The sequence below is a fragment of the Odontesthes bonariensis genome, chromosome 24 (genome assembly GCF_027942865.1).
Source record: "Odontesthes bonariensis isolate fOdoBon6 chromosome 24, fOdoBon6.hap1, whole genome shotgun sequence".
In the NCBI taxonomy this organism is placed as follows: domain Eukaryota; kingdom Metazoa; phylum Chordata; class Actinopteri; order Atheriniformes; family Atherinopsidae; genus Odontesthes; species Odontesthes bonariensis.
In genome coordinates, this window is record NC_134529.1 from 4591399 (window position 1) to 4610173 (window position 18775).

At 42.7% G+C, this 18775-nt stretch overlaps 1 protein-coding gene, 1 long non-coding RNA gene and 1 other non-coding gene across 6 annotated transcripts in view; 1 reads left to right on the forward strand and 2 right to left on the reverse strand.

Moving 5' to 3' along the window:
* The window catches only part of vash2 (vasohibin 2), a 28616-nt gene extending 10621 nt beyond the window's left edge, over positions 1-17995 (forward strand). For 2 of the 3 annotated variants that reach the window (XM_075459225.1, XM_075459226.1), the window contains exons 3-10: positions 2979-3067; positions 3171-3227; positions 4063-4137; positions 6977-7214; positions 7291-7434; positions 8749-8767; positions 9981-10099; positions 13769-17995. In XM_075459225.1, the coding sequence (XP_075315340.1) occupies positions 2979-3067; positions 3171-3227; positions 4063-4137; positions 6977-7214; positions 7291-7434; positions 8749-8767; positions 9981-10099; positions 13769-13972 (945 nt within the window). In that variant the 3' untranslated portion in view covers positions 13973-17995. The remainder of the gene's footprint in view (positions 1-2978; positions 3068-3170; positions 3228-4062; positions 4138-6976; positions 7215-7290; positions 7435-8748; positions 8768-9980; positions 10100-13768) is intronic. The other variant, XM_075459227.1, reaches the window with a different exon arrangement.
* trnat-ugu (transfer RNA threonine (anticodon UGU)) lies at positions 5026-5098 on the reverse strand. The gene has a single exon. It is a non-coding gene; the product is annotated as a tRNA-Thr (tRNA).
* Positions 12104-14990, reverse strand: LOC142375255 (uncharacterized). 2 transcript variants are annotated; one of them, XR_012768910.1, is made up of 3 exons: positions 14429-14990; positions 13603-14131; positions 12104-13213 (listed from the first exon to the last, which is right to left on the reverse strand). It is a non-coding gene; the product is annotated as an uncharacterized LOC142375255 (long non-coding RNA). The 2 variants fall into 2 exon arrangements; XR_012768911.1 differs by having other exon boundaries at positions 12104-13228.
* Positions 17996-18775: the final 780 nt, after the last annotated feature.

Below are 18775 nucleotides of genomic sequence, written 5' to 3' on the forward strand. Positions count from 1 at the left end.
TATAAACGTCTCGAGCCATTAACATACGCGCAAGACCCAAGCGCAAGGGCAGTTAAAAGAAGTATAACTCAGCCTTAAGTTTCTACATGAAGTTGTTCATCCACTTTAGGCGTGTTTGTGTTGGCTCTGAAGCTGATGGAGGCAGCAGGGAAGTGACCTAAAAACAAGCTGCTGAAGTGACCGTTTAGCCTGTTCCAACTGTGGCTGCTGTTGATATTTTAATGGAAAATGAAACCGACCCATCAACACCAGTAAAGCTGACAGAATCTGTCACTTCATTGTACAACATGCAGTTCATGTCGGCTCTCCACCTGAAGTGATGTGGTTCTAACTGCAGCAATGACAACGATCAGGGGGGAAGGACTTCTCATTTTCTTCTCTGACCCAGCAGAGAGCAGCTGTAGAGTGAGTGTGTGAGTAGATGCAGCCAACGTATCACTCTGTTGTGAGGATTTCACTTGGATTATGTGGCTGCAAACACTGCTGTTTACTGGTCTTGGCTGGCAGACTGGTTTATGGCCTGGATGACTTGACTGGCCTGACACCCTGAAGAGAGGCCAGCTGGCAGATTGTTTCTCATCCTTTCAGCTCCTGACTGTCAGATTGGCTTGTTATTCTTATGTCTAATCTACTTACCTAAATTAAACGAGCGGTTAAGTGTCTGTTTGTGTTTTCACTGTTTATTTATGTAGTTGGGGCGTTGGTTATCTTACACAAACCTGTTCGGTTGCTCTCTGGGAGCCATTAGCATGCTACGAGAGAGCACATGTGTGGTCTGCTTCCTGTTCAGGGTCTGCAACTAATGTGGGTGACACACAGTCGGCTTCGGTTATTTCATGGAAGAATCTAGATGTGAAACCTAATAATAAGCCGATGCAGCTTGTTGAATCTGCATCAGGTCTGTCAGTGAGAGATTTCTCGTCTTCCACAATCAACAGGCCAAGTTTTTCTGCAGCAAACTAACCACATCCTCAAGCTACACCACAACTTGTATGGAGAGAACAACAAACTCTGCTTTAGTTTCAGTTTTTCATCTACGCAGTCTTCAGTTGAATATCGTAAACGGACCCAAACCCCGTCAGATTTCCCTTCATTCACCCAGAGCCTGCGACGCGTGGAGACCTTCTTATTGGTTCTGAACGTCACTTTGCAGAATCAAATCAAATTTATTTGTAGCACATTGCAAGTACGAAACCATTCAAAGTGCTTCACATAAAATAAAAGCATTGGATTGAGTGTAAGAATAATATAAAGAGAAACCAATAAAACAATTTAAATTAATTTAAAAACAAGCAACAGAAGAAGAGCCTTAGATGTGAATTTGAAAAGCGACTAAAGGAACAACTGAAATATCTTTCATGTAGGAAAATAACAACAGTGCACCTTTATGATTAGTTAAAGCACATGTACTCTGATCATGAGTTGGCAGCAGTCTCCAGTTTGAGCAGTTTTTAGCTTTATGTCCTCCAACATGAAACTTGATTCTTCAGAGGGGCTCCATGAGAGGAAAATGTAATATCTGTTCAGCCAAACGCTGCATCAGTTACTACATCTGTCACAGTAATCACAATTATTTTAGACGATCAGAATTGTCTCTTTTCACTTGGTGGAAAACAGATGTTTGAAGACGACAAAAATATTAAATTTCCACTTTGTTTTTCACTACTTAATTTAATAATGAATTTAACTAAGTCAACGGCCTTTTTTATGACATCATCTCTCTGCACGCCTGCTCTCTGCTGTGCACGTCATCAGGACTAGTTTTATTCAGGTTGTTGTATTCTTTTCCAGATGTGCCTTTCATTCTTTGGTTAATTGCACAAAAAAATTAAAAGATAATTATCTACTAAACTTCTATTTTTGAAGAATATATAAGGCAAGTTTATCTGTACAGCACAATTCAACAACAAGGTGATTCAAAGTGCTTTACAGAGACATTAAAACAGTAGCAATAAAAAGCATGATTTAAAATTTTAAACAAAAAAGAAAGAAATAAGAACAATAGATAAAATCAGTAGTTAAAATTTCAGATTTGCAGTTTTTATTCAAATGCAGCTGAAAATAGGTGTGTCTTCAACCTGGACTTAAACACATTGAGTGTTTCAGCTGATGTGCAACAGATAAATTCAGTTGTCTGTGTTTCTTGATAAATCTTATTTCCAAAGAGAGAAAAAGAGCTGTGCCACCGTGTTTGTCTGTAGCCTTTTGTCCTCCCTTCTCCTTCGATGCTGTAAATAGACTGCAGCAAAGATCCAGAGGAAATGATAGCTCTGGCGTCCTGCCCCCCCCCCCCCCCCCCCCCCCTCCTCCTCCACATGTACACAAATCCGCAGTTCATGAGCAGCCTTGTGTCAGAGGAAGTGTTGGTTTGGGTTTCACTCTGACTCATTGTCTGCTGGTGTGGTTTGGGGTTTTTGTTGTGCGTACTCACATGTGTGACCACTGACTTAATGGTTCCTGTTGAGGTGAAACATCTGCAAAACCAGCAGTGGGTTTTTCACCTTCACGGCAAACCACTTTTACCAATGTGGCTGAAATGGGGCACGCCACATGACTCTGTTCTGGGTTAGAGACATGCTTATGTGTTGGATCTTTATTGTTTCATTATCTGAGGGAATATACTGAGTTTACTTCCTTTTTTTGTTGCTTTAGTACTTCTGCTAAGTATTTGTGGTAGAGATGATAGCATTAGCAATAAACTTCCAGGCAGGTTCAATATTTTTTGGCGGTTTGGAAAGAGTGCATCGCTGACTTCTGTCACAGTCAGACGTGTTCGCATTAATTCAGGTCTGCAGAATCCGTGTTCTTTACTGTGAAATGTTAACATGAATAGTTGGCTGCCAGCGGTGGAGGAACATCAATGAGCACCAGCAGTGTGAGCTGGAATGAGTCATTAGGACATCAGGAAAGTTTAAAGATGGTTTCAGGACTGCTGGAAACGATGTGTAACAATCTGAAATTCTCTCTCTGTGTCTCAGCATCCAGTTCCCTCAATTCCAACCTTCAAACCATCCATGTCCGTCGCTGACTGGCTGGTGGCCGTCCAGAACTACATGAAGAATCTGCAGTATCCTTAAACACATGTTACCATTCATAAGGGCAGCTGTTATAATGTTATAATGTATCCGAAAGGTACGTAAAAATGCTGTGGTCCCTGACATTTCTATCAGATACAACCACACCGGAACCCAGTTCTTTGAAATCAAGAAGAGCCGTCCACTGTGTGGGTAAGTGGAGCTCAGCTTTGGAAAGTAAATATTTGATTTTACACTCTTTGTTTCAACACCTCGGGTCTGTTATTAAAGCAGAGTCTCATTGAATTGTAGTTTTTTTTAAACCATTAGACGTTTAGTCAAATATAAAGTGATACGTCCAGAGGAGCTCTGAGAATTCATCAACAGCAAATAAAGTACATTTTAGTAACTAAAGAGGCAGAAAACACTATGTTGTGGCTTCATCTGGTTACAATCTGGCACAGATGCACGAACACGCGGGTGAAAATAAAATGGTGACCCGAGGTATTCTGTTTTCGACTTGTTCATAAGTCTGAATGCACATCGCAGATCCATCGCTGGTTCATGACGTCTGGTTTTAAATGACATTTCAGTGGCTGCATCCATATTTATATCTTTTATCCTGAAACATAAATCCACACATAAAACTGCAGTTGCCTGAATGATCAGCAGGGGCCCAACTTTAAAGAACATTTACACTTTAGGTCAGTGACATCAGCATGAGTGGGGCTTTTTAATGTTAATCCTCAGATTGAATTGTATTAGTGCTTAAACTTGCCCAGTCAGTTGGCTGAATGTCCTTGTATTCAGTCACATTTATCTCTTGCATGTCACTTCTGGCCCCACAAAACCCAAAATGTGGATGGCCAAAGGTAAAACTTTAGGCCTCAAAAGTCCATGAACTCGACTTTTCTGTGCTAATTATTACAAACTGTCATGCAAAGGTCTGATCGGGTCAAGTTATGTTTAGTTTCCAGAGGGAAACTTTCTTCCTGCTCCACTTTCTTCACTTATTCCTCCACATCTTACCTTGCCTCCCCCTCTCCAGGTTAATGGAGACAGCGAGAGAGATGATCAGGGAGTCTTTGCCAATCAAATGCCTCGAAGCCGTCATCTTGGGAATGTATCCTTTCCTGCACACGCCATGCAAAGGGCGACAAGGTTATTTTGTTATCTGTGAGTAAAATCGATGAGACGCACTGCTCCAGTGTCCTTATGCCCCCCCACCCCACCCTTCCCAGCTCTTACTGTGTTGCTTGGCAACAGGCCCACATCAAAGTTTATCCCCCACCATCCACTCTCACAAGCTTAGTATCATCCAAAAGAGCTTAAATTTGAAAAATCAAGTGGTTTTTTTTATGCAACAGTTTCACCATTTAAACTAGAGAGAATCTTTTTTCCTCATGAGTTCTGTAATTAAATATTTAGTTGTTTAGTCAGTCACATGTTTAATTACCACTTCCCTCTGGCAGTTGGCTTCTAATAATAAGTGATGCAAACTGTGGATATGGGTGAGTCTCCACCTCTCCTCTGTTCAGGCTACGTGTATGTTGACTCGGAGTTGCATCCATTACCCGTTTGCATGAATTATAGGCTGATCACAGACATCTGCAGAGCACTTCACATGAGCACTTAGGCAAATGACAAAATTTATGGGAAAGTATATGGTTTAAAAAGGCTAATATAGGGTGTTTGGTGCAGTTTTTGGGGGAAACTTCTGCCTGTCAACACTAGAGATTTGTCAGTCTCAGAATGGCTGGTCCAGTTTTGCATGTGCTAGTTTCACAGTGGCTTTTCTCCAGGCTGCCAGGGTGGCAGCTGACAGTGACTCTAATTGAGACTGGCTTTAGACTCTAGATGAAAGGGGGCAAAGGCAAGTGGGGGATGGAGAGAGTGGCAATAGTTTTAAAGAGAAACGAAACGAGGATAAAGGATAAAAAAAAGGGGGGGGGGGGAAGTCAGAGGGAATGAGAGAGGGTGTGTGCCCTAGTATGAACCTGGTGGAAAAATTAGGCCCCAGTGAGAATTGAACTCACGACCCCTGGTTTACAAGACCAGTGCTCTAACCACTGAGCTATGAGGCCTCACCTGAACAGACAGGTAGGCGATTAAATATTTGAACCTGCTGTGGACACACCCAGGACCGGTCCTACCAGCTGGCACTGTCCTTGACCTTGTGTTTCCGTCCTGCTCTGAACTCATTTTTCAGTCAACAGCTACAGATGAAGAAGTCCAGTTGCTTTAGGAAAGTAGAGCTGCTCCCTTCAAAGACTTTTCATTTTAAATTCAGCACATTCGTATGTTAAAATGGCCGTCAGGAGATAACAAAGCCAGAGGAAAGCGCTGAAAAACATCTCGTGGCAGTTGGAGCTGTCTGTCTGTGGTATGTTCTCCAACGCTGCCTCCTTTTCCTCCATGATGACAGCGGTCTGAGTCCTCTCCAGGATATTCAGGGTTTATCTCGGGTCAAACCAGATGTCTGTGTGTGTGTTTACAGTCTGAGTGTGTGTGTGTGTTTTGTATTTGCCATCGCAGACTAGAATTTAGTTTCAGCTTCAGACTGAATGATTATTATAAAACTCATTTCTGAGAACTTTTGATAAAAAATTAACAGAATGCAACTGTTTGAGTTGGATAATCTGTCAATGCTGCAAGAAGCATTTATTTTCAGTTGCTTTTAAATTGTGAAAAGGCTCTTTGTAATCTGTTTCCACAAAGCTGGAAGTACCCTCTTTATTGGCCATGTTTCAGGATCATTTCCTAAACTGCTTCTGAGTCTCAGAGCCAGGAGTTTGCTCATGATGACGATTAAGGGAAGCACATGACTCTTGGTTTCTCTTTTTTAAAAGACAAACACGAAGAGGATTTTGTACCTTTTTCCTGTAGTTTCCTCACTTTAATCTTGCCTTGTTGAAATTTCGAGGAAAACAGAATGCAGAGAGAAAGGAATAACCATGAATAGAGTTTCTGGAAATGCTTTGGATTAGCTCGGATTCATATTCGGATGGGGCTTATTCTGAAAAAGAAAAAAAAACAGAATTGTAGTGTCTGAGTCATTTGATGTGGCACTGAAACTTGTCTTGGAGGCAGAACATGAAATCCTCTGAGGACGTGACCTTAACTTTCACATAACGGTTCAGTGTGATTTTGCATTTTGAATGAACTATGGATGAATGGAAGAGATGGTGATGAGTGTGCTCTGACTGAGCTCTGAACATCACCCGTCACCTAAGTATGCATGTGTTGTAAACCTTTCCTCAGCCAGGAACAGGGTTTGCTGTGTGTCTGCAGGCCCAGTTTTCATGTTTACGTTCACTCTGATGGATTAATAGTTTCAAAATGTGCTCCTTGGAGTCGAATGTAGGAGGATGAGAGGAGTCTTAGGTTCCTCTTAAACATAAACATTTGGTATCCAGACATCATCTTCTGTCTGCTGTGCTGCTCACAACTCATTTACTTCTTCCTTCTAGTTTGTCCTCTTTGTGAACTGTGTATCAGGATAGATTAAATAATAGAAATATCAGATATTTAAATAAATAAATACACTATGATGAATGTACATGCTGTAAATTGGCTCTTCTTGTTATTGTGTTACTGTAGTTTCAGTGTATGTCTTTACAAAATGTGTTTTAGTCAGCCTAGATGAGCAGAAAAGAGTCCACTAAACTCAGTTTATTATATTTTAACAGCAAGTGCAGATGTGACGGGTGTTATTGAGTGTAAAGCTTGTTGGGCCACTGGTCAAACAGCAGATCAGCCTCCGCTTCTCATTGTGTGTGCTGCTTTAAAGGAACAGTGTGCAGCAATTACTGACATCTGTTGGTCAAGTTGGAGACTACAGAGTCGGAAGAGACGATATTACTGTTGTAGTCCAGAAAAATACTAAATATAATGAAATGCAGCATTTGGACAGTATAACAGTTAATAAACTTCCAGATTCCTCCTTAACTGGTGCCGACCAGCTACCTGACCAACGGGCTGACGTCACTCGAGCGTTTCCCCATCAGCTTTAAGACCCAGTTTTCGGGTCACTGTTTTCACCATGTGGTTCTGGGCGTCTACTGCAATGGCCGCTACGGATCGCTTGGCATGAGCCGGCGCCAGGACCTGATGGACAAACCCCTGACTCACCGCACGCTGGGAGAACTGGTGGCCGAATTTGAGAGTTCTTACAAGAGATACCAGCACACTTTAAAGAAGGTCAGAGAGGACACGATGGCTGGAGAGAAAGAGAAAGTAAGAAGGGATGTTTTCACAGATTCTCTTCTTCCCTCAGGTAAAGATTGGCCTGTATGTACCTCATGACCCCCACGTCTTCCAACCAATTGAGTGGAAGCATTTAGTGCTGAATGCGGCCCGACTGGGAGCTCAAGAAATGAAGAAAGAGCTGGAGAAACACGGCCGGGACATGAGGATGAAGGTACTTTTTGCATATACGCATAGTGAATTTAAATGTGTATTTAAAATAATAATATTTAAAAGTAGGGCTGGGCGAGTTAACTCGTTATTATCGCGTTAACTCGCTAATTATTTAACGCAGATAAATATTTTATTGCGCATTAACGTAGTTTTTAATTAATTCATTCATTTTTAATTTTTTTATTTTATTATTGAAAAAGTCTGTCGCTCACAGGCTTTTATTTTGTAAAAGTCTGTTGCTGTCTGCTGTGGAACCGGAAAAGAAAGTAATCGGCGGATCCACCAAACATGGAGAAGGGTACGGAACTTTTACTCGGCCATTTTCATTTTAAAGTTCTTCCAGACAGCGGAGTCGACAGAACCAAAGTCATCTGTAAACACTGCCAAGTTGAATTGTCTTCTCAGCGTAGTAGTTCCAGTCTAAAATATCACTTAAAGGCAAAACACACAACTGATAGCAGCAAGTCATTCAAGGAAACAGACAGTGGAGCGAGGCTTCTACATAAAAACTACGGAAAGATGCTGATGTTAAAAGTGTGTTTGCACAACAAATGTTATGGCACTTTCATTCATATGGCAGCACATTTAAAATAAAACTAAATGCTAAAGGCTATACACTACTTTTGGATTCATTTTTGGATTTTGCGTACAAATGCGATTAATCGTGATTAATCAGGGAAATCATGTGATTAATTAGATTAAACATTTTAATCGTTGCCCAGCCCTATATTTAAAAGTAAAAAAAGGATAATTTTTTTCAAGAGAGCGAGCCCACATACTGCGGTAATAACACCTCAGAAGGGAATCAGATCAACTGAAAATCAGGAGGAAAGTTTAATGTTTCACTGTTTACATAAGTTGGATTTCTCTTCAGGGTTGTTAGTCTTTGTGTCCCTGGGGCCCGACTTTAATCTCAACAGACTTCAGGCTGAAGAACCAGCAGCAGGTTGTCTGTAGGACTGCAGCAGTTAAAGGCAGCGTCAGAAATAATAAAACCGAACCAGGAAACACCATAACTGTATTTTCTCCATGAGGATGTGGTTTCCTTTGGGATGAACATGGGATGGGATGGAAGCTTTGGAGAATTATTTAGGGCATGATGAGGAAGGAAGGAATGTGTGACTGTTGTTTGTGTGTGTGTGTGTGTGTGTGTGTGTGTGTGTGTGTGTTTGTGTGTGTGTGTGTGTGTGTGTGTGTCAGGGGAAGGTAGACGCAGTGCTGGGTTGTATGAGGTCTACGTTTTATGAGCTCCTTTCGGTTTTTATTTGTCTTTCTTTGGTTGATTTCTTGTTTTTTTCTTTGCACTTTTATGCAGAATTTGAAATCGCACGAAGGTGACGTGTGTGTGTGTGTGTGTGTGTGTGTGTGTGTGTGTGTGAGACGCTGGTGTTGTACCGTCATACCGTGTATGGGCAGCTCTGCATGTCAGCAGGATATGTAGGTCAGCGAGTCTGCAGCTGTCACACACACTAACACACATGCACATGAAGATGCAGCCACGGTTTGGTCAGCTGTGCTGTGGTTTGTGAGACTTATCTCTGCTAATATGAACGCATTAAAGGCAGCCTCAGTGTGTGTGTGTGTGTGTGTGTGTGTGTGTGTGTCATTTTATATTTAACCTGTGGATGTGTTTGGAACTTGAGGTCATTTAGTCTGAATTACTGGATTTTATGCCCTAAGTTTAGCACATGTGAGGGTTTAAATGAGATGCCATTTACCAAACAGTCAAAAAGACGCTGTGCAGCAGAAGTAGGATCATAGAAGCTGCTGCAACAATAAAAAGCTTTTATGAAAGAAAACAGTTAAAATAGATTAAATAATGAATGCACACACTGATCCATCCAGCAAACAGAGCCTCGTGACGAATGTGACCCGCTGTGGAATATGAGCCACAAACTGAACTTTTCATCCACGTTCACCCTGTTGTTTTCCTCTCCCGCTGAGATCTTAATGACGGCATCAAGTTGCTGTTTGATAAACTCATTAATAGACTCATTTGTAGCCTTGGACTGTATTGCCTTCACGATTCATCTGTCACTGCGACGTTTTCAGATTGAGAAAGATGAGAAGAAGTAGTGAGGGAATAGACAGAAAACACATGGCCACAGATTATTTTCGCCATGTCCCGTTCATCCAAACTGCTCCTTGGTTTGATGCTCCCACAGCTTCTGTGCGGTTCAGCACGGAGCAGGATGCAGCTCCTCCTCTGCTTTATTATACGTACAGAGGAGGAGAGCACCTGCTCAACATGTCCTACATCCACACTCCTCTTTACCGGTTAGTGTGAGCCAGAAGTTGTGTCTGCTGTGTGCTGCTGGTTCAGCAGAACCTGCTGCTGCATTAAAACCGCTCAACACCAAACTGAAAAACTAAAGCAATGAGCTGAAATAGGCCGAACATACACATTATGTGTATTTTATTTCAGTTTTCACATTATTAACCGAAACGGTGACACGGATCTGATCCATATGCATGTCCATACGAGACAAAATGCCGTTAATAGCAGTGATCTCGACTGTTTTATTGTATATGTGTGTTTTTATGTAGATCCTGAAATCATCGAGTGCCCAATCACCGATCAAGGAGCGCAGCCGAGGGAAGTCCTTATCACCACGGCGACGGCAGAGCAGCCCTCAGCGGCGGTTTGCACACCGCAGAGACAAATCGTAAGTGTTTGAGCCTCGGGCGAGGAAACTGGAAGCAGGCGGCGCGCGTGTTGTGTAATTCCTCCTCGGACCATTTCCCTGTTTCAGCAGCTAATGACATTCTTAAACCAGAGAAGGTTCAAGGTTCAAACTCAGCCGCCAGCACGGCCGGCTGCTGACGTTTAATCAGCCTCTGAGTGCTGCTTCATTCCTCCGATCAGGTCGAGGAGAGTCCACGCTTTGCTGCATGTGTGGCGCTCTAAGATCTGTCTCTACAGAGTTTATTGTACTGACAACTTTAGTTTAAACAATGGATGGTGTGTGTGTGCTCAGCATAATGTGGGAACAGCACCACGGACGCTAATCTGAAGCTAGGTGACACCCTGTCACTGACAGCTCAGCAGACGAGTGCTCGTTCTGTGGAGCCGACGCTGGGCGTCTTCCTGTCCAAGATGCAGGACTTACAGTAAGCTGCTGGAACATGAAGCTAAACTCCATGTCGAAAAGCTGAAATTCAGATTTGCTTCGCTCAGTGGGAACTGCACACATGTCGAAGTAAATATAGTCGTGTGTGTGTGTAGGAAGCATAAACAGATTCTAAAAAAAGAAAGTACACCCTGTGTCAATTCTACAGTTCAACAGGACATAATAAAATCCTAAAATGATGTAAATACAGCCTCAGACGAACAACAACATGTTACACTGAGTCATTATTTAATGAACAAAAACAGAGACAAAACACAGAAGCAGTGAGTGAGAAACTAAGTGAACCCCTGATCCAGCAGCTTGTAGCAGCAGTGAGGTGTAGTAATGGTTTCCTGTGGGACGTTCTCAGTCTCTCTCATGGTTGATGAGGAATCTCGACCCACTCTTTGGTATCCAGAGGAGTTCATGGTGGACTCAGTGGCTGCGAGGTGCCCAGGTCCTGTGGCTGCAGAACCAGCCCAGATCATCAGCCCTCCACCACCGTGCTTGACAGCTGGTGTGAGGTGTTTGTGCTGATATGCTGTGTTTGGTTTCCTCCAAACGTGCTGCTGTGCATTATGAGCAAACATCTCCACTTTGGTCTGGTCTGTCCAAAGGACATTGTTCCAGAAGTCTTGTGGTTTGTTCAGATGCAGCTTTGCAAACCTAAGCTGTGCTGCCATGTTCTTTTTAGAGAGAAGAGGCTTTCTCCTGCAGCCCTTCCACACAAGCCATACCTGTTCAGTCCGTTTCTAACTGTGCTGTCATGACCTTTAACCTTTAACATGCTGACTGAGGCCTGCAGAGTCTGAGATGTAGCTGACCTTGGGGTGACCTTGCTGGGATGATGAGCAGCTCCTGGCTGCTACTTACCAGGTCTGGACTTAGTTTTAAACAGACTGCATGTGTTTTGTCTCAATAAATAATGACAGTGTAGTCTGTCATGTGCTGAGCTCTTATTCATCTCATCTAAAAACCTTGCAAAGACCAGATGTTTTTATTCTTCTCTGAATTATGTCCTGATATGTAAAACCTTTAACTCAACAGAGGGTCTGTGCAGCTGATAAGAAAGTGTTCAAGGTTAGAATCCTCTTTCAAAACAGGCTGACTTCAAGGCGCTGGCAGGGAAACTGACTCGTGCACGCTCACATGCACACAGAGCACCCTGAGTGTGTTGGTGTTGTAGCGTGCTGTCAGCTGTGTGAGAGATGTAACCATATCTGACTCGAACAACAGCTGCAGCCCGACTCGCTGCAGAGTCACGCACACACACACGGACGCACACGCACACACGGACACACACACGCACACACGGACGCACACACACACGCACACACGGACGCACACACACACGCACACACACACGCACACACGGCACCAGAATTAGCGACTGCCCTGGAGGTGACATTTGACTTGGTGTGTGGGGAGCTTTAAAACACGAAGCTCAAACACGCGAGGGTCTGAAGTGTGTGTTTCATCCTCAGTTTAATTTATAAAGCACTTTACAACAACCTACAAGAATAAAAATACAAGAATAAATTAAAAGACATACAACAGCTATATAATTTAAAACAATAATAATACTAAAATAAATTAAAAAAATAATAATAATTATACATTCAACATCTCACATCGTGTCAAAAGCCAAGTTTAAAGTCGAATCATCTCTATAAAATGAATGGAACCAAACAGTCACCATATTACTTGATGGATAATTGTGGTTTACCTATAAAACTCAAACTTTAATACTCTCACAGACATTTACTTTCTTAACATTTCTGCAGATCTTGCATTAAAATGGGATGAACAGCTGTTTTACATTGGAGTACACCTGCATTTTCTGCTTTTAATTAGCTCTAATTGTTTCCTTAGAGCACTTTTACCTCCGTAGTTTCTTCTAACAGTGACATAAAGACTGTATTTTCATCATTATTTCTCAGATTCGAACTATTAGAATAGTTTTGGGAGACAGGATGGATTGAACTGCCCTTAAGGGACACTTAAAGTTAATTCCTTTGACTGTTAAAGGTTAAAGATAAAGACAGCAGCTATAAACTGTGCGTAATCTCCTGTGTGACGCAGAGCAGAGGTGCATATTTTTATGATGTTTAGTTGAACTTTATCCCAGTTCAGGAGCTGCAGATGCACAGAATCCAGATCTAAAGTAATAATGTGAAACTGTGTGAATCTACTTAGTTTTTCTCCTTCAGGGTTCCATTAAACTCAGTAGTTTAATCAGTCCTGCTGCAGCCAACAGAACAGGACATTACACCACTTCAATGTGATATTTAAACAGCTATTAGGGTTATCAACAGAGCTCTTAACAATATGTTTCCACTTCAGACCGATGACTTGGGCAGAGATGGTGTGATAATCTGCTGAGAGCGCTTCAGAGCAGATGCTTCGCTTCTCTGAGGCAAACTCCGAGAGCTGAAATAGATTCATAAAGTGCATTTCTGTAAGAAAGAATGTCCGATAAAAGATGATAAAGAAAATGTATAGAATAAGGTAAAGAGATGATAAAAAGGGAGAGGTGGAGAGACGCAGATAGGAAGAAGAGGCCTGGCACGAGCAGAAGGAAGGAGCAGAAAAAAGAGGTGAAGGAATAAAAAGGCTGTCAGCTCTCCAGATAAGATGAGAAGTAACACTTCTCCTCGATGTGGCAGACAGCTGGAGAGCTTCTTTCTGAGAAGAACTGATAAAGAAGGGAGACAGAAAGGAGGACATGACATTAGAAGAGCTCCTTCTGTGATGTGACCTTTTATTTTGTGTCCTTTAATATCTTCCCATCATGTCTTTCCTTTATAAGGTTTGCTGGGAAAATCTGGAGTAAATAAACGGCTCTGATGACCTCATAACATTCATACTTTATCTAGGAAACAACAATTTGACATGTAAAATGACCAAAAAACTAAGTAATATCTGTTTTAGATGTCAATATTTCCTGTAATATTAGCTTGTATGCCTATATGTGAGTCTGGAGGACTTCCAGTCATTAATTATATTGCATTAATTCACAATTATTGGATGTTTTCTGATCTGTGAGTTGGACAACGTACCTGGGACTGCAGCCCTCCTGGAGCTGAGCAGCATCAGAGGCCGGCTGCAGTTTGCAGACAGTTTGTTGTTGTTTAGCTGCACTGCCCAACATACGTGTGTCAGAGTGAAAGAAGCTTCAGTATGCATCAGCATCAGAGCTCAGCGTGATAATCTGCTCTCTTTCAGGCCCGCCTCAGTGGAGAGGAAACCTCCAGAGCTCAGCACGCTCAGCGACGGTTACCAGATCCGCATCTGATTCCCTCCACCCGCCCGGATCCAGCAGCCTCTCCCTGCCACCAGCGTGGGTGTGAGAGGGGACGCCACAGCTGCAGCTGCACGGTGGGGTTATCCTTACAGATGGGGGGATGTGTCCCAGAAACTTTACAGTAGCTGACAGTGTTGACAATGAGCTCATCATCAAACATGACCGGAGATGGTTTCCCTTTCCTTCATTTTTTTTTTGTTGTAGCTGAAACTCTTCTTCCGTCAGAAAGCAGGCGTAGAAGTGAATCAGCTTCACCGAGAAGTGACCGAGAGTTATTACAGCGCCTGCGAAGGGCCGAAGAAAAGAGAAAGGTGAAAACCCAAGAAAGAGACAAGTCGCCATGTTGGAAAAGCCACAGCAAGATCACAAACATATAGAAAGCCATGGACATCTGACCATGTGACGCGTCGTCATAGCAGCACAACTGTCCCATTAAGACTTTAGGAGGAGTGATTAGTCTGGGGCTAACTTCACACTTCTGTGTCCAGGAGTTACAGAGAGAATAATGTTCACCCATGCACAAGAAATTCTAATTATTGCTCGTAATGCTCTGCAAATAATCAAAGTGATTCATCACTCACCGCTGTGCAAACCCACCCAAAACACAACGGCCTTTTAAACATGGCGACTCGGCAGACTTTCACCTGCAGATCGCATCGATCGCTGCGGACGAGTTCGGAATAAAAAGAGCCCGTTCGATGGAGTGCGCGGGGAAAAATGAACGATGCAGTCAACGGAGAGAAGCGGGGGAGTGATGCAAAGAGAAAGAGGAATCACTGCAGAAGACAGAAGGATGAGGACAGCTCTGCAGCAGCATCCCTCCTCCTCCTCCTCCTCCTCCTCCTCCTCCTCAGCAGCTCTGCTTCCCTCAAAGCACCCTGAACATCAGAAACAAACACATCATGGAGAAAAAAGGGTCTCTTCTGGCTTTTTAGCTGAACCGTCGAGTAGTTTAAAGAAAAAATGAGACTTTTATTCCATCATCATCTGTTCGTCATCCTGCAGATTTTTCCAAAATGTTTCGTTCCACCAGTGAAATAGGAAATATTAGATGTGATAGAATCAACCTTCAGTCACAGAGAATTTAGCTGTTTATAGTTTGATGTGCAAACACTCAAAAACAAGATGCATCCTGCTCTGATCCTCCATGATGTTAGCAGTTAGCAGGATGTTAGCAGTTAGCAGGATGCTAACACGGTGAAGCAGCTTAGTTTTGGCTGCTTCTGTCACAGCTGGAAGTTTGTCCGAAGCAACAGAAGCCAAACAAAAAGGGACGTAGCAGTCCGTCAGCCGAGCCGTGAGGCTGGGTCGGGACATCTCCACATATTTAGTCACTAAATTAGAGTAACTACACGGTAAAAGTTGAGGTTTGCAATGTTAATGTGAAGATAAGTGCCTTTTTATGGTTTGATACCCTTCATTTATTGATCTGAAGGACAGCAGAAGGGAGGGAGGGAGTTCTCCGAGCACCTTGCTGAGGTGCGTTTTCAGTCCTTCACACTCGTATGTGTGAGACATGGTCCAGCGTGTCCACTTAGGTTTAACCCCACTGGGTTTTTGGCCTTTGATGAATCGCAGCCAAGGAGCCTGAAATCTGTCCTCGCGCATATGAAGTATTATTTCTGTTGTTGGGATACAGATGCCTGAAACCAATAAATAACGTGCAAATGGTAGAATATCCCACATGGGAGCCGCAGATTAAACTGTACTCGGCTCATTTACATCCACACTGTGTACTGTACACGTCTACGTCGTAAAAGTGAGACAGTTAGCCTCTGACCCCAGACCCATACTTTACAATCAGGCTGTCACCATTTTGTGTTTTTACCAATAAACAAATGCAGAACCAACAAGGACCTGCCTGATAATTAACCTCTCCTAAAATCCCTCCCTCCAGATTCAGATGCTAGATAAGGATTACTGGCTGGGACTCTTAGTGACTCTATAGGTAATGAGTTCTGGGCTTTTTTTTCCTGATTAATTCTGATCCAATCGGGAGAAGCCCACATAAAGGGCTCACATCAACACGCAGGAAATGGTTTACACGAGTTTATGCATCGCCTCAAATATGTGAACGTGAGCAGCTTTTTGGGGAATTTAGCTGGTTTGACACAAAGATGGAGCTTTGCATGGATGAATTACAGAGACTCCCGGCTCTCAGTCCGGCTCTCAGTCCGGCTCTCAGAGCTTCGATTTGATTGATTCTGGTCAGACTAAAATGTCTGAACGCATCTGAACATCAGTTTTGTGTGTGACCTCTTCAGTTCTGTGTTACTTAAGGTCTGGATTGGAAGTTATTGGTTGAGCAAGGCACCGACGAACAGGCGGCTCCTCGTTCAGTCTTCAGTTGTTTTTTAAATTCGACCTTCAGGATGTTTGAGAACAGGTCAGCTGATTTCTGTAGTTTTCATCTGGAACTAAAAATGATTAACTGAGGAAGATCACCTCATATTTAAGCTGAAGAGTTGACACCAAAGGAAGTTCCTCTGAGGCAGCTCCAGCGTTGTTGTTCTTTACCTCGTGACATCATCATGAAACACACATGCAACATGCTTGCTTGGTGGTGAGTTCAGCATATGCAGCTGCCTTTGCTAAATGGATGTTTTCAGACAGATGGGGACAAAAGAGAGGATATTAAAGATGCTTTAAATTGTTTGTGACTCCAGGAGGCGACGAGGAATAAATCAGAGGAAGCAGAATCCCACATTTAAAACAATTAGTTAAATTGAACTTGCATTTAAAGAAGCAAAGCAGATTTTAAATACCTTTAAAACTTCACGTCACGTCAGTCATCTGGTTGTTTTCTCACTTTTCTTTGAGTGTTTCGTGCGTTTCGTTGCCAACTGAAAACATTTCACCGTAGCTTTTTGCTTCAACAATCAGCTATGCACACGCTGTGTTACCAAACAGAGCAAATCCAAGTCTTCCTCACTCTAAATGTTGGAGGAACAAGGTGTTTGTGGCTCAACCTAAACCCAAACTCCACAGCTCTCTGTGTGTGTGTTGACCCGGCCGAGCCACGACCACAGATTCAAGGTGCTGCCCACAACCAGCAGAGCCCGACACACCTGGAACCAACCAGCTGCACGCGCTCATATTTCTGTTGATACTTTCTAACGGCTTCAAGTGTGTTAGCATACAGAAGAAGCACAAAGCTGGCTTTTAGAGCAAAGCAACGATGCATTTTCTCACTGAAGAAACGACATATCTCAGAGTGCATGTTGCAAACCGACCGAAGGAAGGAAGGAGGGCTGGGATTCTTCTTGGTGCCCATGCAGGCCCGTGTGGAGCCACAAATGCTGCAAATCAACCTGAAACGGTGACCCGTAGCAACCGGGATGAGCTTACGCTGAATGTTTTCCTTTGTTTTTCTAAGAGTTTGACTTAAATCTGTGTTCTCAAACATTTGGGCTTGGTTTATTGATTGTAATCTTTGATTTTGAATGAGGCGTGTTTGTTAAGAAGTGAACAAAACAAAACGGCAAACTTTTGAGCTTATTCAACAGAGCATCTGTCCAAATCCACTGTGGTGGCTGTAAAATGTGCTGTAGTATGTTACCCAGCTCAGCTTTTCATGAGGCAACTTTTAGGACACACATGTAACAGTTTAAGGTTACAGAAACGTATCATAGGAGTTCTGTTTGGAGGCCGACAGATAACCAAACGAGAGGGTGAAGCGTGTAAAAACAAAGACAAGATGAATACATGTGGGTTCATTCAACAGAAAAAGCCAAATTTAGAGGAGCGTAACATTAGAATAATCTCCAGTGCCTCAGTGTCGAACCATTCGAATATCTTTTACGTGTCTTTGCTGTGTGTTCGAGTGTTTGTTTCCCTTTTCCTCGCTGCTGAGAACAAAGTGAGAGCCGGCCTTCCATAAACATGAGAATAACGAGCAAAGCCACAGCCGCTGTTACGCTGTTCAGTTTGGTTCTGAATGCGGCCGGGCCGACCGGAGCCCGATGAACACGGCCTCGGTCCGTGCACGCTTCCCTCGTCTGTGCACACACTCGATATGGTTTTGTATTCTTAAAGATCAATAGGATTAAATGTGATCCCCGTAATAATTATTATTATTGTTACTCTCCAGCTGTCTGACAGCAGCTGTTTTTATCAACAACTGTAGCAGCATGTGTTCTTTTATTAAATAATCTATGTTTTTAAGCCCGTGTTCTGTCATTTGTCCCACTGGGAGAAGAACATCCAGGTTTCTCTTTGTCCTTCTTACAATAAACAGAAAATAAAGTGAGCAAAACAACTTGTAAGCTTTGAAAATCGAAAAGCTTTTTTGTAAATCTGAACCTGAAAAATGTAGCATCTGAGACTTTCTGTAATCTAAAGGGGTCTTTGAATAGTTCTCAAGGTCCTTGTACCATTTTCAGAGAAATGTTTCAATCATTCAGGCAGGAAAAAGGCTCCTAACTCAAGGGATGAACCAGTGTTGTGTCCACACAGAACAGACAACTTAACAAAGAAGCCGTTTTAAACTGGATCTTTAGGCACTTTGTTCCCAGCAGCCTGTCACAGAGACACATCATTTGTTCCCGTTTCTTTAGCTGCATCTGTGAAAAAAGGCTGTCTGAGAGGCTTCAGGCTGTGTTGGAGGAGAAAGGAGCTCAGAGCAGATACTCATGTGTTTCTGTGTCCCTCTCAAAGAGATATTCATGTTTAATTTTCTACTTTTTGTAACATAAAATTGTGCTTTGAAGGTTTGTTTAATCCGGCACCATTTCCAGAAATACTTTTTCTTGCATTAAAAGTTATTTTTTCCTGGCATATGCTCGAGGTAAAAGCTGAACAGTAGACTGGTTAACCAGCCGACTCGGTAAGAAGATGAATGAGTTTGAATAATGAAGGAACGGGAAGTATTAAACAGCACCTCAGTGTCAGCAGCCAAAGCACTGAGAGTGCAGCAACACTCAGCCTGA